The sequence below is a fragment of the Denticeps clupeoides genome, chromosome 14 (genome assembly GCF_900700375.1).
Source record: "Denticeps clupeoides chromosome 14, fDenClu1.1, whole genome shotgun sequence".
Taxonomy (NCBI): Eukaryota; Metazoa; Chordata; class Actinopteri; order Clupeiformes; family Denticipitidae; genus Denticeps; species Denticeps clupeoides.
This window is the reverse complement of record NC_041720.1, coordinates 6,465,581-6,486,662: the sequence shown is the minus strand read 5'-3', so window position 1 is coordinate 6,486,662 and position 21,082 is coordinate 6,465,581. Positions and strand designations below refer to the sequence as shown.

General features: G+C 45.6%; 1 protein-coding gene across 3 annotated transcripts; it reads left to right on the top strand.

The window, feature by feature from the left end:
- The first annotated feature begins 383 nt into the window (after positions 1–383).
- On the top strand, positions 384–20,762 carry LOC114803133 (glutamate receptor ionotropic, kainate 2-like). Of its 3 annotated transcripts, none has more exons than XM_029002496.1 (16): positions 384–728; positions 8,030–8,197; positions 8,512–8,769; positions 9,746–9,942; positions 10,018–10,071; positions 12,273–12,446; positions 14,219–14,362; positions 14,594–14,701; positions 15,106–15,219; positions 15,679–15,885; positions 16,116–16,339; positions 16,628–16,746; positions 17,578–17,795; positions 17,983–18,208; positions 19,496–19,737; positions 19,823–20,762. In XM_029002496.1, the coding sequence occupies exons 1-16, from the start codon at positions 665–667 to the stop codon at positions 19,985–19,987; spliced, it is 2,682 nt and encodes an 893-aa protein (XP_028858329.1). In that variant the 5' UTR covers positions 384–664; the 3' UTR covers positions 19,988–20,762. The 3 variants fall into 3 exon arrangements, with proteins under 3 accessions (XP_028858329.1, XP_028858328.1, XP_028858330.1); XM_029002495.1 differs by having other exon boundaries at positions 385–728; positions 19,496–19,746; XM_029002497.1 differs by having other exon boundaries at positions 385–728; positions 9,761–9,942; positions 19,496–19,746; positions 19,823–19,987.
- Positions 20,763–21,082: the final 320 nt, after the last annotated feature.

Sequence of the window (21,082 nt, the reverse complement as noted above, 5' to 3'; positions counted from 1 at the left end):
TAAACTTTCAGTTCAACAAGCGTGATGGCGAACACGTTCGATAGGAAAACGGCCATTCTGTTAAAATATTCCTGCACCTTCACGTCGAGAAGAATATTGTCATATTCACGGGAATAGAATTCAGGGGTGTGTGTGTGTGTGTGTGTTGGGGGGTGGGGGTCACGTTAATTGTCCCGACCTGGAAGGGATAATTGGTTCATTTTAAGAGAACCCCACTAGCGGCCCCCGGACCCCCTGACCCGCCCGTCCAGTCGAACCCCTCGCCGCTGGAGCGTCGCGGGCGCGCGCGCGCGCGCGCGCTGCACGCGCCTCGACGTCAGAGGCGGCGCAGCAGTGCAGCAGAACGGAGCCTCGGCCGACGCGCCGCCGGGATTTACTTCCCTCGGTCCGTTTTACGAAAATATCCGTACACGTTTTCCTTTGTCGTTTTTGTGATCGCGGTCTGCCCTGGCATGGATGAGTCCGCCCGCCGTGGACCGTGAGCGTGTCCAGACCGCGTGGAGGTGCGTGGGTGGGTGGGGGGGACGGCGACCATGCCGTGACCGTCCCGGCGCACCAGGTCGCCGCGTCCTGTCGTGCCGAAGAGGAACCCCGGACGCCGGGGTTGGGCGGCGGGGGGCGGGATTGGGGACGTCGGTCACCGCCACCCGCGTTTGGCGACAACATGAGCCTCGTCCTGCTGCTGCTGCTCGGCTGCTGTCGCGGGATGCCGCACGTCCTCAGATTCGGTAAGATCCTCCCTGTCTTGAACAGAACTCATGCGAGTTCAACCCTGTCAGGCAGCAGCCTTAAAAATTATTAAATAAAAAATAAATATATATATTTTTTGTAATGTTGGCGATGTTGTAATTAAGCCTGGAACATATATATAAAAAAGAAGGCACACTTAGAAAGGAACATGGCGTAGAACCTGATCCACACTGGGGCCGATCTGCATTCTGCTGTGGAGGAATAAGGATTTGGTGTTAACCACCATTAACGTCTGGTGTATTTTTTAATAACCAGGCGTCCCCCTCCCGCCCGTATGCGAGGCTTGAATTTAATGTGAGCAGCTGTCTCCTCAGAGTCATTTAACACACACACACACACACACACACACACACACACACACACACACACACACACAGGGCAATTGCTGAGGGCCCTGTTTAAAAATCACACTGCGTCCGTACCATCTGAAGCTATGGCAACGGGACCCCGATTCTCTCTCTCTTTTCCCCATTCACTCTCCCTCATTATATCCATTGTTTCATCGCATCTGGACTTGACTGCACACTCACATCTCTCTCTCTATCACATCTCTCTCTCTCTCCACCTGTCCTCTTTTTTCCCTTCCCCATAGCCCCCCCTGTTTTTCTCCACCATCTCTCCGTCGCTCCGTTCTTATTTCTTCCCTTCTCCACCTCCCACTGCCTCAGGTCCACGTCTCTCCATAAGATCCCCCCTCCCCCATTTTCCCCTTGACGCTCAGCGCTACTGATTTTCTGTCTAGATGGGCGTTCGGCGTTGATGTCAGCTGCTCTCTGTCTCCCGGTTCCGGCGTGGCGGGGAGGTGTGATCGCCACCGTGCCCTCGCCCGTCTCCAACATCTTTTTTTGGGTGACCCTGTCTGCTCAGGCCGTTCCTCGGAGAGACAGACAACCAGTAACTTGGCCGGAAGGAATAGAGCGGCGGTGAAAGTGACATCTGTTGCACCTCAGAGAGCTTTGCCCTGTAGAATATTCCCCGAGGGCCCAGTGTTACCACGTCTGTACACTGTAATCCCGTCCTGGTGACTGAAATCTGTCATCTCACCTGCTCTACGGTTGTGTGTGAGGATTGTATATGGACCAGCATCAGACGCCCTTATCCAGAGCGACTTGCAGTCAGTAGTTACAGGGACAGTCCCCCCCTGGAGACTCTCAGGGTTAAGTGTCTTGCTCGGGGACACAATGGTAGTAAGTGTCCCCTTACTAAGTGGGACTTTGTGGTCTTCCGGTTCAGTAGTGAGTATCTAACCCACTAGGCTACTAGGACCCCTTTATTTCTTCTGGAACAGGAGCCCCCCCCAGCGGTTTATTACGGGTGCTTATTGTCAGCCTATTTGATGCTTCATTAGTCACTGACATTTAGGAGGAACCTGAATTACCGGTCTGTCCGTGACAGGTATTAAAAAATAGAGATTTTGCGAGAACACTGGCCAACATGATCTGCCCACCCATATAGTGGGCATTGCTGTTTAATATATGTTGATGATACACTGAAGGTCGTGCAATACCGTGAGAAATCTGCCGTGGTGTCTCAGTGCCGATTCCAAATTAAGGTTGTAAAAAGTGTGGGGATTGGTATAAAAACTCTCTCTCTACACACAAAAGCACTGTATTAAAACCACTCCAATCTGATGTTACCTGGCATAAATTTTCCTGGCACAATAGAGGTCAAAAGAATGAACAGTTTCTAATTTATTAGCACCAGTAAATTACTATTGCGGTTATATGTATGTTGTATGTAAAAAAGGTACCAATGTTACAGAGAAAGCAAAAAATACAAGAAAGGAGAAAAGGCTCAGGAACTGGAAGGCCCAGTTCCCAGATGGAAAGGAAACGGAAGCCCAGAGACAACCAGAGAAATTCCTGTTATACATTTGACTCCGAGGAAGTTGCCACAGACCAATCAGAATTGGTTGTTTCTGCCCTGCCACGCCCTTGTCGTCTCCTGCTTGGGGGCGTCGCTGCAGTCCAACAAAGACACAAGTGGAGGACCAAAGTGTTGGCCTTTCACACCTCTTGCTCGGGGGAAGGCCGTTGGACAAAGGTATGGAGAACAAAGAGGTGACGAACCTCAACGCAAAACAAAGCTGCAGAAACGCCGTGGCCCTGCAGAATGTCCCATCTTATAATGATTCCCCAGTTTGGAATAAAAAATTAACCCACCTCTGGCCCAGCGGTTTCCGAGAAGCAGGCAGCAACTAGTCATGTGACGTTCATGTGGTCACAAGTGCGAACAAGAGCACGTCAGAGTGACGGTATTAGGAGAAATAGGGTGGCAGTAGCCTAGTGGGTAACACACTCGCCTATGAACCAGAAGACCCGGGTTCGAATCCCACTTACTACCATTGTGTCCCTGAGCAAGACACTTAACCCTAAATTGCTCCAGGGAGACTGTCCCTGTAACTACTGATTGTAAGTCGCTCTGGATAAGGGCGTCTGATAAAATGCTGTAAATGTAAATTCAATTCAAATCAAAACGAATAATGTATAGCAAACACACAATCACAGCATTATCATATTTGATTGTGTTAACTTTCGTAATGGGAGAAGTGTTTTCTGCTGTTGAATTCCATAAAATTACGTGACAACCTTCAAATTGCGTTTTTCTTTCTTTCTCGAGTCTGGCCCAAGCTTGCGAAACCCCCCCTGAGCGGTTAGGTTATTTATGGACGCGCTGCATATTGTCGCATGCTCCGATGCAGCACCGTCCGGACGGATGTCACGAACACCCGCCTCTGTCCGTGGTGCTGAAGCAAAATCCGCATCTCGTTCCCCTCTTTTCTTCATCGCTCTCCAGTCCAACCTGGTTCTCCTCTGGTATTTACCCACTTCTGGCCGGCGCGCATGTTTATTAGTATTGAGGGCATTTAGGATATTGCTAATATTGCAGCATTGTCAGGGCGGTCCATCACTTTGTGCACAAACACGTGGGTCTTGGCCTCAGCCTTGCTCTAAATACTATTGGGGCAAACTGGTTGTGGCTCTTTGCAATTAACAACAGAAAAATGTAGCATTAGATTTAGGTAAGGGTTGCATAACAGGCAAATATTTATTACACTTAGCTAATAAATACTTGAATACATTAAGACACAAATGAGTGTGTGTGTGTTCACCCAGCAGTTTCGCACTGGCTGTGCTGTATTAACCATTTTTTAAACTTCCAGTTTCCCATAATTCCTGTGGGCTTCATTGCCATTCTTTTTATCGGTGCTCTTAATTTCAGGCACCACATAACCCCCGAAACCTGCATGCGTTTGGAGTACAAATGATTTATTTTCAATGTGGACTTATGTGAACATTTTGATCAAGTCGTTCAGACATCGCAACCCTTTCGGTAGCTGCCAGTTTGCTGAACCACCTACATGACACCAAAGGGCGCGCAGCTCCAGTCCAATAACACGCGACTCGCTGCCAAGCATCAAAATATGACGAGTTGGGAATGACAATGAGGCAGGGAAAGTAGCAGTTCCATCAGAGAAGATGACAGAAGACAGCCCCCTGTCATTGTATCAGCTAGAAGAGGGTGGCTGCAGTTCCACCTTCAAATGTCACCATCTGTCACAACACACATATCTGTAGATTAGAAAGACAGTTCAAATAAGCTAACCATTGTAATGGTATACATTCCACATCTAGGTGTGTTACAGGAATTTAAAGTGCTGCTAAACAGTATTATATTATATGATATATCGTATATTTTCATCCACTCTCCTTGTTAGGTTTGCAGCTGCTAGAGTAAATGGGGCGCAGAATGGGGACTCAGTCATTATATGCGGATTATAATATAATAATTGTTTAATTGTTACAATTCAGCTACATCACCATTTTTAATAAGAATATTTTAATTGAAGTGATGCAACCTAAACACTTGAACTGCTACAAAGTGGCATCATGCCTGTCACCTGATCTATATCCACTATTATTGCAACAATTTCGTCATTATCTTTAGAAAAAAAAAACTAAAACTAACCATTTTCCTTTTTGAAATTGTCATTTTCTGTGCTCTTCACTTGTGACATTTGCACATGGTTTACTGTAGTCCATTGTGTTCAGTATTCATAAAAAGTCACAGCGGGGTGCTGAAGAATCCAATCATGCACCTTTCCCGCCGTCGCCTCACATAGCTGTCTGGAAGTTCCTCAAAAACTTTCTGCAGTCAACACATCGATCTCGAGGGTCTGGTTCCTTCCACAACATTGGAGGCATGTTCGTGCTTTGCCTACGGTTGTATGAACGTTAGTGGAGGAGTCTTTTTCTTTTTTTTTTTTTCTACCAGATTTTGGAATACCTGTGTAGCGCAGACAGTAGTGGAACGAGCTTCGGCTCTGTTCTCTGTTCTTTTTTTCAAAGACGCCATCACAACTAAACCAGAAACAATAACGGCGATCTCATGAGATCAGATCATGCAGACAGGTCCCCTACTGTGGCCGTTTTTTTCCTTTGTCTGTATGTGTGTGTGATCTCTAGGCTGTTCTTCATTTTTCTCTCCTAGTGTAACACAGCCCTAAAGAAACATGCTGGGAAAGTGCAGTGTGTGTGTGTGTGTGTGTGTGTGTGTGTGTTTGCTCCCGTGTCATATTGATATGTCCCAGCAGGCTTCATTAAATCGTTGTGTGTAGGAACGTCTGTCAGGGTGCATTTGGTTGTGTGTGTGTGTGTGTGTGTGTGTGTGTGTGAATGTGTGCACTGACAGCGATGTAGAAAAACAGAAAACTACTCGGCCAATTAGCAGCCTGCGTCTCAGCCCTCCGCGGCTACACAGTTAGCTGAATTAGCACGTGCTAAAGCGCCGCGGCAAATTAGCGCTTTCGACTGGAGTGCGTGATAATGGCGCCACTCAGCAGATTAATGGCTGCTTCACTGTGGGGATCAGCTGTGAGCGTGCACACACACACACACACACACACACTTCACACGCACATACTCCATCCTACAAACCAACCACACACGCATACACACACAGGCTGTGGCATACGCTGCTAAAATACTGTATTTGGAGTTTTAATGAAAACCTCGGACAATTGATTGGTTCATTTGATCGATATTGCTCCAGAATTAGTAGTACATTTTGCATAGATCTTGATTTTACGTTCATTTCACACACACCTACGTCATGCAAGCCGCATGCCGCACACACGCGCCGCAGAAATTCAGATTTCATTTCGTCCTCCAACACAGACGATATCGTACAGACGCTTCCAGGCCAGAGCTCCCTGCACTGACTTAACGTACAAATACAGACGCACGTGGCCTGCGAGCGGCAACCCCCGAGCGCATCGTGGTGGTTTTCACCCACAAGGACGCTGAGGAGCGGCGACCACCTACAGAGCCGGACTGAGGATTTAGAAACGAACAAGAAAGGACTCTTTGCTAGTTATCTTTATCTTGAAATTTTGTCTTTACTTATGTAAATGTTCATAAATGTCCATCAGCTATTTCATATGAGTTGTGGTAAGTGTCTCTTTTTAGTCAGTTCGGAGGGTGCTTATTAATATTTATGCATCTGTAGGTGGAATATTGCCAAAAGGCAGTGAGATATGGAGCTCTATTTTTAGAGCCATATCGCTCAAGCCTAACAGGAGGCGCGCTGAAGTAAGCAGAAACGTTCATTCTTCGCAGTCGGGGCGCCATCATCCCCTCTGCTGTCCCCGGCCCCGTGCTCACATCCCGGCGATTTTGGGTTCTTTTGTGGTGTGCAACATCTGACGCCGTCCCTCCCCTCTCGTTCAGTTGGGCGCTTGGGTTGGCGTGCTTGGGTGCTTGAATGCAGGACACTTCACAGAGCAGCCGGGTTTGGCTCCCCGGCCTCGTCCTTCGGGTCCTCTGCGTTCCTGTCTCTCGAGTCCTCATTTCTCCGCCTGTTGCTTAGTCTTCCTGTGCTCTGGGCTGCATGTTTCTTTCACTTGCCTGCACTAACAAGTGCAAATCACGTGACTCCCTACTGCCAGTGGCCCGGTCCATTTGTTTACATGGGTGAAATGCCGTGGGGGTTCGTGCTCTACTAAATACGCTCCACATTAAGCGTGCAGGTGTAAATGACAGCATGTCGAACAACAACAAGAATTCTGCAAGTATTTGTTCCAGTTCAGAGCAGGTCAGATAATGAGCGTGGCAGCACCGACGTGAACCTCATTACTGGTTGATGTCCAGTTGATGTCCTGTATCACTGACAATTATGCATCACTGAAGAAAAACATACATTTACATATTACGTATTTTCGTTTACTTACATTTGCTAGTATTAAACAGGAGTGTGATATGAGTTGGTATCTTTTGGAATTCCAGCACCACTAAATCACGTTATGATTTCACTTAATAGTCGCTTTAATGAGCGTGCTCAGTGTGAAGAACGAGTTCCTGCGCACAGGATCAGAACCCGGACTCGGTGGGGGGGACAACGGCGCCCAGGACCCCTGCTAGATGCATGCAATTCAGCTCCAACATCCAATTCCATTTGCATTTATGCTAATGTAATCATACACACACGTAAGCACAGACACACACACACACACACACACTGCGGTGTAGCCTCACACTCCGACTGCAGCTGGAGTTTCACTGTTGCCATGGAATCCCTTCCATCGCGCCCGTAGAATCCATTAGTCACACAGACAGACGATCTGTGCCCTTGCGCCATCTGACCAATCATGCGCTCCCTTTCCCAAACCCCGGCAGCACGAGCGCGATGAGCTCCATGGCAACGCTTTTTAAGAGCTGTCTCTTTAGCAGTCATGTCCATGGGTCCACACTGCTCCTCGCACCCCTGCTCTTTACATTTCTTTACGTTCCTCTCCAGCAGACGAATGTGCTTTTAAGACACCTCGGAATGTCCTTGATCCAGGATCCAGTCAGGCACTGTGGGCGGCTTGCCTTCTCAGATCTTCCGCAGCTGTTTTCCCCACTTCTCAAAAGACTCTTACTTTCTCTGTATCATCTCTTTTCTCTCCCTGTCTCTCTCTCTCCGTCCCCCGAGGCACATGTGGAAACAGAGACAAACTGACTGTGCAAATCCTGTCTGTATTGTGTCACCATTCATGAGAACACATTGGGTATAAAAATATCCGCACCAGCGAAATCTGTCCCAAAAGACTTTTTATTTTCTCTCCGCCCGCCGTGTTCAGGTTTTTAAACATTTGTAGCATGAAACTCGTTTAATTACCCATGAGAATGTGAACTAAATGAAACTCTTAAAGATAAACTATAACCAACAAGGCGCAGTGGACGATGAAGAAGGGTTTTGTGTGAAAAATCGTTCCTGCTGACCCTTTCTCTTGTAACAGGGGGCATTTTCGAGTCGGTAGAGAGCGGTCCGTCAAGTCCGGAGGAGCTGGCCTTTAAATTCGCCCTGAACACCATTAACAGGAACCGCACGTTACTGCCCAACACCACCCTCACCTATGACATTCAGAGGATCAATGTCTACGACAGCTTTGAGGCGTCCAGGAAAGGTGGGTGAGACAGAGGAAGAACATGAATCACTGCGTGGGTCTGCGATAACCTCGGCCCTGAGGGGGGTGGTATCCACTAAGCCCTCGTGCACAGTTGATGAGCATCCTTGAATGATTCATGAGTACGAAGATGATGTATATCATACGATATGACTTTGGAGTAACATCTAAGCTGTGTATCATCAACATGCGCATTGATTGTGGAAGCACGATGTCCATCCTTCTAGACCAGGAACAGATATTGGAGAATTTGGAATTAGCGGATGAAATTTGCAGACGCTCTGATGGCTTATTTCTTTGGTCTGCACCTTTAGCCTGTGACCAGCTCTCCCTGGGCGTGGCAGCCATTTTTGGCCCCTCCCACAGCTCCTCTGCCAATGCTGTGCAGTCGATCTGCAACGCCCTGGGTGTGCCCCACATCCAGACGCGATGGAAGCACCAGGTGTCGGACAACCGGGACGCGTACTACACAAGCCTGTATCCCGACTTCTGCTCGCTCAGCAGGGCCATCCTGCACCTCGTCAACTTCTTCGGTTGGACCAGCGTCACCGTGGTGTACGATGACAGCACAGGTGAGGCCGGGGGGAGGGAGGATATACTGACGAACTGATTTTATTAATATTAATTTTTGTTTTGTTTTAAGCTAATTTACTGCCTAAGAATTTACATAAACCAATGCAACCAATGAAGCATCAGATGGCGTCAAATCAACTATAATAATTTACATTTACATTTACAGCATTTATCAGACGCCCTTATCCAGAGCGACTTACAATCAGTAGTTACAGGGACAGTCCCCCCCTGGAGCAACTTAGGGTTAAGTGTCTTGCTCAGGGACACAATGGTAGTAAGTGGGATTTGAACCTGGGTCTTCTGGTTCATAGGCGAGTGTGTTACCCACTAGGCTACTACCACCCTATAATAAATTTTTTAATACAAAAAATATTTTTGTTTGATGCTTTTTCTGGGGATCACATAATGCCTTGAAATGTCCCTGTTTTATTGACAGGCCATGTTGGGGGTTTGGGCAAGACAGAACGTAAATGGCAACAGAGATGAGTAGAAACAATGGTGCTAATATTTTGGGGTCCCTAAATTTTGGTAAGAATTTCAACATTCTGGCTTTAAATTTGCGCTAAGAAACTGGATAGAAATAAAATTGAGGTGAGCCGAAACTTTTCTCTCCTGTCTGCAGTTTTCTGCAATTTGTTGAGCAAATCACATCCCGAGTGGCTTGAAAGTCCTCTGACTCTCGGAGAGGGGACAAGTGGAGGATGGCTATGAAATATTCATTATTTACTCAATGTGAATTATGCTGTGCAAAGCTGCTTAGCTTCTCCCTCTGCATGTGGACAAATTAAAAAGCCCTTTCCCGTAAGAGCTCTAACTAATTTATGAGTGCGTTATGATACCCTGCGAGTCCTAACAAAGGTGCTTCATGTGCATCACCAGTTGTGTTATGGGGAGCTACCGGTGTTCGCAGTGTGCAGAAGGTGCGTGGTGAATCTGTGTGGTTCCTCTGAAGCAGTATTATGATACTCTATGAAGGGTATTTGCCCACAGGGCTGATTCGGCTGCAGGAGTTGATCAAGGCTCCGTCCCGCTACAACATCCGGCTGAAGATCCGACAGCTGCCGGCCGAAACCAAGGACGCCAAGCCGCTGCTGAAGGAGATGAAGAAGGCCAAGGAGTTCCACATCATCTTTGACTGTGGACATGAGATGGCGGCCTGGATCCTTAAACAGGTAGCAGATCCTGAACACCCACGGAGACTCGATCTTGGCTGTGGAAATGCCAGCTAACGCGGTTTCTCTCTACAGGCTCTGTCTATGGGAATGATGACGGAGTACTACCACTTCATATTTACGACACTGGTGAGTGTGCACAAACACAGACACACACCATGCACACAAGAACCAAAGCTGCGCGCTTGCATTCAACATTTTGTCTTGAATATCATACCACACTATCATCCGAATCCTGCACCAAGGGGACAGAATCTGTTGTCAGCTAATGGAGACAACCTGGAGATAAACATCAATGCATCATGAAATTTGTCCTCCTCTCACTTATTGTATTGAGGAGATGGAAGATTATATTTGGCACATTGACAGTGATTATAATTGATTACAACATTCCAGAACTGGCAACGCTGAGTCACAGCTTTCAGAATGGGAAATTCTGATGCATTCCTACATCTGCTCTATATCTTTCACAAATACTATTTAATAGGATTTAATATATTGAAGATGTACAAAGTACACTTTTATATTTACACCCACTCTGTAGAGGTTATGGAGACTAAGAGGAAGGTTCAATGAACAAAACATATTCAGTATGTTTGATGATTTTTTTTAATAATGTCATCATCAAAGCTGCTTCATAAGATGCTCATTAACAGGACTGAATAATAAGAAAGTGTTCAGCATAAGACTGTTGGAATCCATCCCCGTTGTCTAATTTAAGATGGTGGACGAGACAAGAGTACGAAATGCTGCCGTTACAGCAACAGCCCCCTGGTTTGGAGAGACTTTTTGCCTCGTTCGCTTTTTCTTTTGTTTGTTACATAACCTTATGTGTGTTATTTCATAGTCCAGTGTCTTCAGTATTATTCTACAATGCAAATAGCGCACGACCCTTAAATGAGTAGGTGCGTCAGACTGCTGTTTGTTATCTGGTGTACGCTGAGAAATGGATTTCCTCCACATAAATACTTGGATGAGTGTTGGTTGAGCGTTGGTTTGGTTTCGCTCTCATGTGCCGTCTGCCGTGAATTGTGAATCAGTATGTCGGTGTTATCTAAGCGCCTGACTCACAGACGGCTGCGGCCTTAATGGACTCGTAGGGAGCCTTGGCATGAACTCAGACTGGCCCGTGGGCAGCGCTGCCCAGTTAACCAGCTAATTCACTCACGCTGCCATGTGTCCCAGCTGCGCTTGGACGACATTGTTGGCTGCCACTGCCATTAGGGTTAATGCTGATGAGTGTTCGGAACATGTAGCTAGCGCATGTAGTTAGTGTCTCTGAGTGTGTTGTTTTCATGAACTGTTTGACCTATGTGTAAGTGTTTAATGCTGTGCTGGAGGCATTTGTGCATCTGGCTCTCTGTTTATGGGAGTTATGTACTTGACAAAAAAGGTGAAATAACTGAAAACATTTACATTTACAGCATTTAACAGACGCCCTTATCCAGAGCGACTTACAATCAGTAGTTACAGGGACAGTCCCCCCCTGGAGCAACTTCGGGTTAAGTGTCTTGCTCATGGACACAATGGTAGTAAGTGGGATTTGAACCTGGGTCTTCTGGTTCATAGGCGAGTGTGTTATCCACAAGGCTACTACCACCCTGGCATGAAAACATGTTTTATATTCTAGTTTCTTTGCTCTGATTACTGCTTTGCACACTCTTGGCATTCTCTCAATGATCTTCAAGAGGTCGTCACCTGAAATGGTTTTCCAACAGTCTTGAAGGAGTTCCCAGAGGTCTTTAGCACTTGTTGGCCGCTTTGCCTTCACTCTGCAGTCCAGCTCACCCCAAACCATCTCGACTGGGTTCAGGTCCGGTGACTGTGGAGGCCAGGTCTTTTTTTAAGTACAAAACTCCACATGTGTTCATTCATAGTTTTGATGCCTTCAGTGAGAATCTACCAACGTAAATGGTCATGAAAATAAAGAAAACACATTGAATGAGAAGGTGTGTCCAAACTTCTGGCCTGTGCTGTATGTAGTGCCTAGAGCCCACTGTAGGCAGAAGTAACCCTATATTGAGATTAAGAAGACATCTCATTCTGATTTTCAGTCCCTGCTTTTTACCTCCATTACTGCTTAGCAGAGTATCATCATCATAACCAGCTTCATGAGACGATCTTTAACATTAGTGAAGGTAAAGCCGCATCCAGAGAACTGTTTTCAGTGTCAACCAGTGTAAAAGTCGCTTTGAAAAACCTCTAATGTAAATAATTTTTGCTTACTTTACAACTTGACGTTCTTGTCAAGAAAGAAATTAGTGAGTGTATAAGGGGGTAGTGTACATAGGTGTGAGTCTAACGTGGGTGTTTTACATGTGCATCTGCAGGACCTGTTTGCTCTGGACATGGAGCCATATCGGTTCAGTGGAGTGAACATGACCGGCTTCCGCATCTTAAACACAGAGAACCCTCATGTGGCGTCCATTACTGAGAAATGGTCCATGGAGCGGCTGCAGGCCCCGCCTAAACCAGACTCAGGTTTACTGGATGGATTCATGACGGTAAGGACGCACACACACACTGACAAACATTCACCTCTTCCCCCAACAAAAAAGCATTGTTTTCAACCTGGTATTAAATGCATGGGGGTCCTCAGGAATTACACAAATAGAAAAAAAATTATTGGTGGTTATGTTGTTGGTATGTAATTATTTATGTCAAATTTAGTTTTAACAAACAGTTTAAAATGGGAGGAGCTCTCACACACATCATTTCTGAGTTAAACCTGTGCCTGTCAATAGGTCACATGCGCAAACGTCATTAAAGATTGCATTTCCTTCATGGTTTTATTCATTTATTGATGTAAATCCTGAGAATTCCTTACACTAGGGACCAAGCCCAATGTTCAGCACATAGCTTTGCGCCAATTGGATGTAGATACCTTCGGCAAACACACACTCCAAAATAACCTTTTCCATTAGCGGATATGACCATGGCAAAGCAGATATGACCATGGCAAGATGACTTTCATTTCCATTACAAACGGAGCAGTGCCTAACAGTGCAGAAATGCAGCCTTTTCTTTTACTTTTTCTGTTCTTGAACGTATTCATTTGTACAAGACCTGCTCTACATATTTAGATTTTCTCTACACTAATCTAAGCAATAACAATGCATGGCAGAGGCAGTATGAGAAAGATGCTGAATGAGTTTGTTACGAAGTGAAAGTTCATGGTGAGACAATGCAACAAAAGCAGACAACCAGAGCACATATTTCACATGCAATCCATCAGACTGAATCACACTTTCAGTTTAAGAGCAGGCCACAATCATTCAGCCTGTTTGATGTGGAAATTAGGTGGAATATGGAAATGAGCCAAGCTCGTGTTGCGCCAAACCAGAAAGCAATAGATACACACCTGTGCTTGAATTGCATGTACTTACATCATGTTGTCTACTCTGTTCCTTATATTCCTATTTTTACTCCTTTCAAACGTTCACATTTCTGATGTAACAATGCAGGGTCAAGGCACACACTCACACACACTCACACCAGAACATACAAAGCCAGCACCTGCTGTTGTCGTGAATGAAACTGTGTCCTAAATGCCCACCTAATCAGACACAGCGTGGTGCGCACACACACACACACACACATACACACACACACACATTGCCAGTCTGCTCCAACTGCCCCTTTAATCAGGCAGCCAGACTGTGTCCGGCTGGCATATGCCACTGCTGGGCATTGTTGGCAATAACAAGTGGAGCCACACACACACACACACACACACACACACACAGTGAGAAAGACAGTTTATACTTAGTGCTTTAGGGCTATATACTAAAAAATATGTCATAAAATTGGCATCACATCTATGCAAGTGCAACTAATTACACTTAATAACAGAATGACATAATAACATGACATAATGACATAATAACAGGGATGCTCAAGACAAGCATGAATCAAAATTCCTGTAGCATAAGTGAATTTCATGAAAGAGTGCTGAGACAGCACTAAGAGCCAAAACCAGAAATGCTTAACTGCGATTGAACATGGTGACATGGATGTTCTCTGCATGCACGTGTATCACTGTGAGGAAACAAAGTACACCTGAAGATATAGGTACAAATGAAACCCATGCATATAGAATATGGCTATACCATTGTGATTTACTGATGAGGTGCCACTGAGCAAAGCACCGTCCCCACACACTGCTATCCGGGCACCGGTCGTGGCTGCCCACTGCTCACCAACGGTAAAAGCAGAGGACACACTTTGTTGTGTACACATGACAATCTGCCTTCCGCTCTGCCTCCCTGCCTCTCAGACGGATGCGGCGTTGATGTATGACGCGGTGCACGTTGTAGCTGTAGCAGTGCAGCAGTCCCAGCAGATGACCGTCAGCTCGCTGCAGTGCAACCGACACAAGCCCTGGCGCTTTGGCACGCGATTCATCGGCCTCATCAAAGAGGTGAAGCTTCACCAGCTAATGTTGTGGCAGTTTTGTCATCACACCTGCTATGCGTAAAAAAATGAATTCCATTGTCCAATAAGCTTGACTTAAGGCATAATATTAATAATACTAGTAATAATAACTACTTAGTTGAGGTTTGCCTTTGACATAACTTTTGAATTCTAGACTGAAAAACAGACACGCCATGTTCTAGATTCCTTACACTAGGGACCATTGTTGTTTTCACAGGCCCGGTGGGATGGCCTAACTGGACGAATCCTCTTCAACAAAACCAGTGGTCTTCGGACAGACTTTGACCTGGACGTGATCAGTCTGAAGGAGGAAGGTCTAGAAAAGGTTGTGTGTGTATGACATGAATATCTACTGAACTGTCCAGCTTGTTCCATTTGTTTTACAGTTTCTGGTTAAAGACATTGGGGTAGTGGTGGCTATTTGGGCAGTGCTTTCCTAGCGGTTAAGGAAGCGGCCCCGTAATCAGAAGGTTGCCGGTTCGAATCCTGATCCGCCAAGGTACCACTGAGGTACCGCTGATCAAAGCACCGTCCCCACACACTGCTCCTGGGCACCTGTCATGGCTGTCCACTGCCCACTAAGGGTGATGGTTAAAAGCAGAGGACACCCTTTTTTGTTGTGTCACTCTGTGCTGTGCTGCTGTGTATCACAATCACTTCACTTTCACATCAAATGTTTCATTGATTCTATTCTATTCTATTACTATGTCTGTTGTGTGTAAAACCAAGATTGGGACGTGGAACCCTCAGAATGGGCTGAACATGACTGAACATGACAAGACCAAAATCACCAACAACACTTTGACGCCACTGAAGAAATTCTTGCGAGTCTCAACTATTCTGGTATGGTGGACCTGTCTGCACCCAGTCATTGGATGGATGTTCATACTTAACATTACTAAATACAACATTTATCAAGTCCGTTTTTTTTATCTGGTTTGTAGTTTACGTTTTTGCCTGGTTTATTTGTTCGTTGATTATGTTGTTTTTTGCCTGGGTGCTTAAATGGCTGGTTGATTTACTGAGTTGATTTTTATTTTGGTTATTGGTTGATGAACCCTAAAAACTTTGTTCACGTACAGTATAGGAAATAATTATTTGACCCCTCGCTGATTTTGTAAGTTTGTCCAATGATGAAGAAATACTCATTTCACTCAATGAAATGCAAACCAGTCTCTATCTTTTATTTAAAGTTATTTTTTTACATTTCTCTTTTGATGTGCTATCTGCGAGGGGTCAAATAATTATTTCCTCCTCTGTACATGTTCACGTCCAACTATCTTGTCCTCCTTCGTCTCTCAGGAAGAACCCTATGTCATGTTCAAGAAGTCCGACAAGCCGCTTTATGGCAATGACCGTTTTGAGGGATACTGCATTGATCTGCTGAGGGAGCTTGCTGCCATCCTGGGCTTCCGCTACACCATCCATCTGGTGGCTGATGGGAAATATGGTGTTTTGGATGAAAGCAATGGTCAGTGGAATGGTATGGTCCGGGAGCTCATCGATCATGTAAGTTCCTTGAATGAATGTCATATTATAGCGTTGATATTTATAATACTGAATGTCTTGGAGATCACAAAACCTATTTTCAACATAGCTTTACAACATTGGTTGTGTAGTAAGACTCATAATATTTTACTAAAAAGTCATTTTGTTTAAATCTGATACATGATCTGTGCCTTCACAGTGTGGCCTTTTGTTCCCTTTTGAACAAAACTGTCTTCTTGTTGGGTGTTTAGGATGCAGACCTTGCCGTTGCTCCACTCACCATCACCTATGCACGTGAGAAGGTCATAGATTTCTCCAAGCCCTTCATGACTCTGGGAATTAGCATCCTGTATCGCAAACCCAACGGCACAAATCCTGGCGTCTTCTCGTTCCTAAACCCCCTCTCCCCTGACATCTGGCTCTACGTACTGCTCGCCTGCCTCGGGGTCAGCTGTGTGCTATTTGTTATTGCCAGGTAATGTCCTGGAATGTCATAGAATGCCCTTCCTATTCCACAGGTCTCCAGGCTAATGTCTGGAATGAGCACTCTCACCAGCTCTCTCTGTGTGTGCATGCAAGAAAACAAGCGTCTTTTAACAATTCGATCATTGTGACTTATGGTAATGTGATATATTTGGAAAGAATTCTATACAGATTATGAATTAGCTGATTTGCATCTGAGATGCTTTAGTTGTTTTTTTTAAGGGGGTGGCTGAGTCTTTAATAAATGAATTTTAAATCTGTATTTGTTTACAATTCACAGGTTTAGCCCCTATGAATGGTACAATCCTCATCCCTGTAACCCTGAGTCAGATGTGGTGGAGAACAACTTCACCCTTCTCAACAGCTTCTGGTTTGGGGTTGGAGCTCTCATGAGACAAGGTGCATGCGCATAACCAAAACATACAGTACATGGCCAGGCTTGTACTACAGAACGAAGCATGGGCATTATGAAAAGAAATGAAACCAAGAGCAATCACTTGTCATTTGGTGAGGGTTTGATCCTAGCTTCTCTGAGCCATTCCAGCATTCAGGGGTGTGTAACTATGGTTACTTTTCTTCCTGACTCCAACTGCTAATGTTTAGCCTTAAGTTATCCAGCTGCTCCATCCATCCTGCTTCATGCAATACTCCCCTGCTGTGAGGTTACTGTGGGTACATGATAGACGTAACCAGGATGCAGGTCACCATGGCAACCAGAACAGTGCCACCTGCTCAGCAACAGTGAGGGGCTGTGAATCGTAAACAAGTAAACCAACAAACAGTGATTCATGTAGTGGCTTTAGCCATTGTGTGTGTGTGTGTGTGTGTGTTTGTTAGCTGTTAAGGTAAATAATCTGAACATCATTTTCTTCATATTAATGCAACAGACATAAAGGAGTGTGTGAACTGATTGTCATACTCATTGAACGTCTCCTTTTGTACCCTCTTTCTCTCCAAATGATTTTCACTGCACATGAATAAATTAATACAACACTATAAAATTAAATAAAGGCAGAAAAGCACATTGTATCTTCAAAGAATGTAAGATTTCTTGACAGAACAAGTGTAAACTGTCAATAATTGGAGATCCCTATAGAGGGATTTGACATAATTTTTAGATGTATGAATTGATATATTGAAGACTAAATGCATAACTGAATGTCCTGTATTAAGTAAATCGCATGATTCTGTAATCACCGAACATTTTTTTTTTTTATATTCTGTCTGCAGGTTCAGAGCTCATGCCAAAGGCCCTATCCACACGCATCGTTGGGGGAATCTGGTGGTTCTTCACCCTTATCATCATCTCCTCCTACACAGCCAACCTGGCCGCTTTCCTCACTGTGGAGCGCATGGAGTCACCCATTGATTCTGCTGACGACCTGGCCAAACAGACCAAGATCCAGTATGGAGTGGTGGAGGGCGGGGCCACCATGACATTCTTTCAGGTGCCATGGCTCTCACAGATCAAGAATAAGAACAACAATATTGCAATTTTATTTTCCAGAGGAAAATTCAACCAAATTAAAAACATCTAAAACGAATGGAGTGGCATATGCTATAACATCTGTTATGTCATTGCTGCTTCTCATGCATTGGTGAACTAACCAAACTCCTCTTCTCCCTGCACTGCAGAAGACAAAGATCTCTACTTACGATAAGATGTGGGAGTTTATGAACAGTCGGAGGCAGTCCGTGTTGGTGAAGAGTGTGGAGGAGGGGATCCAGCGTGTGCTCACATCAGACTATGCCTTCCTCATGGAGTCAACCACCATCGAGTTTGTCACACAGCGCAACTGCAACCTTACGCAGGTCGGAGGCCTCATGGACTCCAAAGCTTATGGAGTTGGAACATCCATGGGTACGTCTAAAGTCTATTAAGGATGTGGAATTTTCTCCACCTTAAGATGTGGCAGTGGTGGCCTAACAGGTAAGGAATCGGAACCTTAATCAGAATCCTGAACTGCCAAGGTGCCACTGAACACTTTTTCACTTTCAGACAGAAAACATTAGAGGTTATCAGAAAGTGAAGTGATTGTCTGTACGATGCTCAGCAAGCGGTGACACAGTGAAATGTGTCCTCTGCTTTTAACCATCGCCCTTGGTGACCAGTGGGCAGCCATGACAGGCGCCCGGGGAGCAGTGTGTGGGGACGGTGCTTTGCTCAGGGATTCAAACCGGCAACCTTCCGATTACGGGTCTGCTTTCTTACCCGCTGGACCGCCACTGCCAGAAACAACTGTGGCTTGGTGATTGCGTATTAGAAGTTTCACTCTTTGTTGTGGCAATTGTGTGGGATTATTTTAGCTCTCCTTCCCGTAATCGCGTCATACAAGTCCGTGAATGAGCGCGGTTACAAGGGGACACTGCGCGTGCTGCGCTAATCACTTTAGCTCCTCCGAGTGTACCAGAGGCTCGCAGCCTATTAACTCTGTCTTTCATGTCCCAGAGTCCTGCTGCGCTCCCTCATCGTCTCTGTTTCCGACGGTGGGATTAGCACATCACTGCGCCGCAGTCGAGAACTCTGGTTCTGCTGTCTCGAATATTCTCAAGGGATTCACTCTAGGGCTTCGGCATTTCCTTTTTGGAAATAGATTCATTCAAAATGTGTGCAATGCATGTAAACACCGGTTAGGGTCCCTTTTCCAAACTTCAGATCAGATCTCTGAAATAAAAATGTCCTCCCTTCATCAGGGGTATTGTAACAGACATTTACATTAGTAGTTACAGGGACAGTCCCCCGCTGGAGACACGCAGGGTTAAGTGTCTTGCTCAGGGACACAATGGTATTAAGCGGGATTTGAACCTGGGTCTTCCGGTTCACAGGCGAGTGTGTTACCCGCTAGGCTACTACCACCCTATCTGACATCTAACCCTGTTAAGATCCTTTTTGTGGGTTAGGGTTAGATTTTAACAAATGTAGTTGTACTGAAAGAACTTGTATTCACTTTGCACAATTTGGCTACTAATGCAAATTTTGGTTTGTACGGTAATGAACACGTATGGTTTATGCCTGCATTTGTATTTGCCTACACTCCCAACTTTCATTCCTGCCATCACATGAAAATAACTGGATGAAGTAAAGCCTTTTTTGGCAGGTGGGCCATGATAAGGACCTGAACCCTGCTGTGTTCTGCCCCATCCCCAGGCTCCCCATACAGGGATAGAATCACCATCGGCATCCTGCAGCTGCAGGAGGAGGGGAAGCTCCACATGATGAAGGAGAAGTGGTGGAGGGGCAACGGCTGTCCGGAGGAGGAGAGCAAAGAGGCCAGCGCCCTGGGTGTGCAGAACATCGGCGGTATCTTCATCGTCCTCGCCGCTGGACTTGTGCTGTCCGTGTTTGTGGCCGTGGGGGAGGTGCTGTACAAGTCGAAACAGAACGCCCAGGTGGAGAAAGTGAGTGGAGAACCAGACTGTTCGTGATTTTATTCCGGTGATTTGAGTCATTTCTGGGGTTCTTTTCTCTGTGCAGAGATCGTTCTGCAGCGCCATGGTGGATGAGATCCGCGGATCTCTGAAGTGCCAGCGGCGCCTCAAACAGAAACCGCAGCCACCCGTCATCGCGAAGACAGAGGAGATGATCAACATGCACACCTTCAACGACCGCCGGCTGCCTGGGAAGGAGACCATGGCCTGAGACCCGCCCCCCCAGGCCCAGCCGCGCCATGCGCCGCGCACCTGACTCGCACCCAGAACCGGATAAATGTTTCCTGTGGAAATGCAGACGCCGGTTCTGCTGAGTCGTGCTGCTGACTCGCAACTCTGCTGCGGTTGGCTGGAGGCTTCCCTGCGGCCCGAGCCAGCAGGTTCTCCCTGCTTCCCACAGTAGACACAGTGGGACGCGTGGAACCAAGATCCAGACCTGGGAAGTAAAGCAGCTGGTTTTGCTGCATTGCATCATGGGCTGGACACCATCCATGCACCACTGGGACTGAAGTTCAAACTCGCATTCTGCTGGTTGCCACGTGTAATTCTGATGCTTGCTGCTTTTTACATTTCAAAAGAAGACTGCAGATCTGAAGAAGAAGGAACATGTCAGGAATTTTGTTGAGTGGATGAAATTAATTAAATTTGGCTTTTAAATTAGCTTGATTTTCTCTTTACAATTGTGACATAATTACTTTGATGTTTTTTTTTCAGAAGGTGGGTGTAGAACTCAATACAATATTTCTACAAAACAGTCCGCTCTTTTTCTACAGAGGCCATTTTTGTAGTTCTTTCTATGATTGCACACACACACACACACACACACACACACACACACATACACACATAGAGATGTAGCCTAATGAAGACTCACCTTGCAAGAATGATTCCTTCATCCCCCAATTCACAGGCGAAATACCGTCAATATAATGTCCCAGTAGAAATCTGAATGCTAATTAATGTCAATTAAAACATAATCTATTGTCTCTTGTTTGTCTAATACCATAACCTACATCACCCATTTGCTGAATTAAGTGAAAAAATGAAACTACCCTCAATCAGCTGTGTTTATCTTCTCATGTCTCTGCTTATAGGGTTGGGATAGTAGTAGAATTATATTAACAATTATTGCTGCATAGAATATCTGTATAACAGACATTTTTAGACAAATCCCGGTCCATGTCTTAATATTTACTTAATATTTATATGACACAATATAATTTTTCTTGAAATTTCAAGTATCACTAGCACCATCCATCTGCTTATTGCTTTAAGTGAACAGGCAGCATTTGAGGTTTTGTTTGCC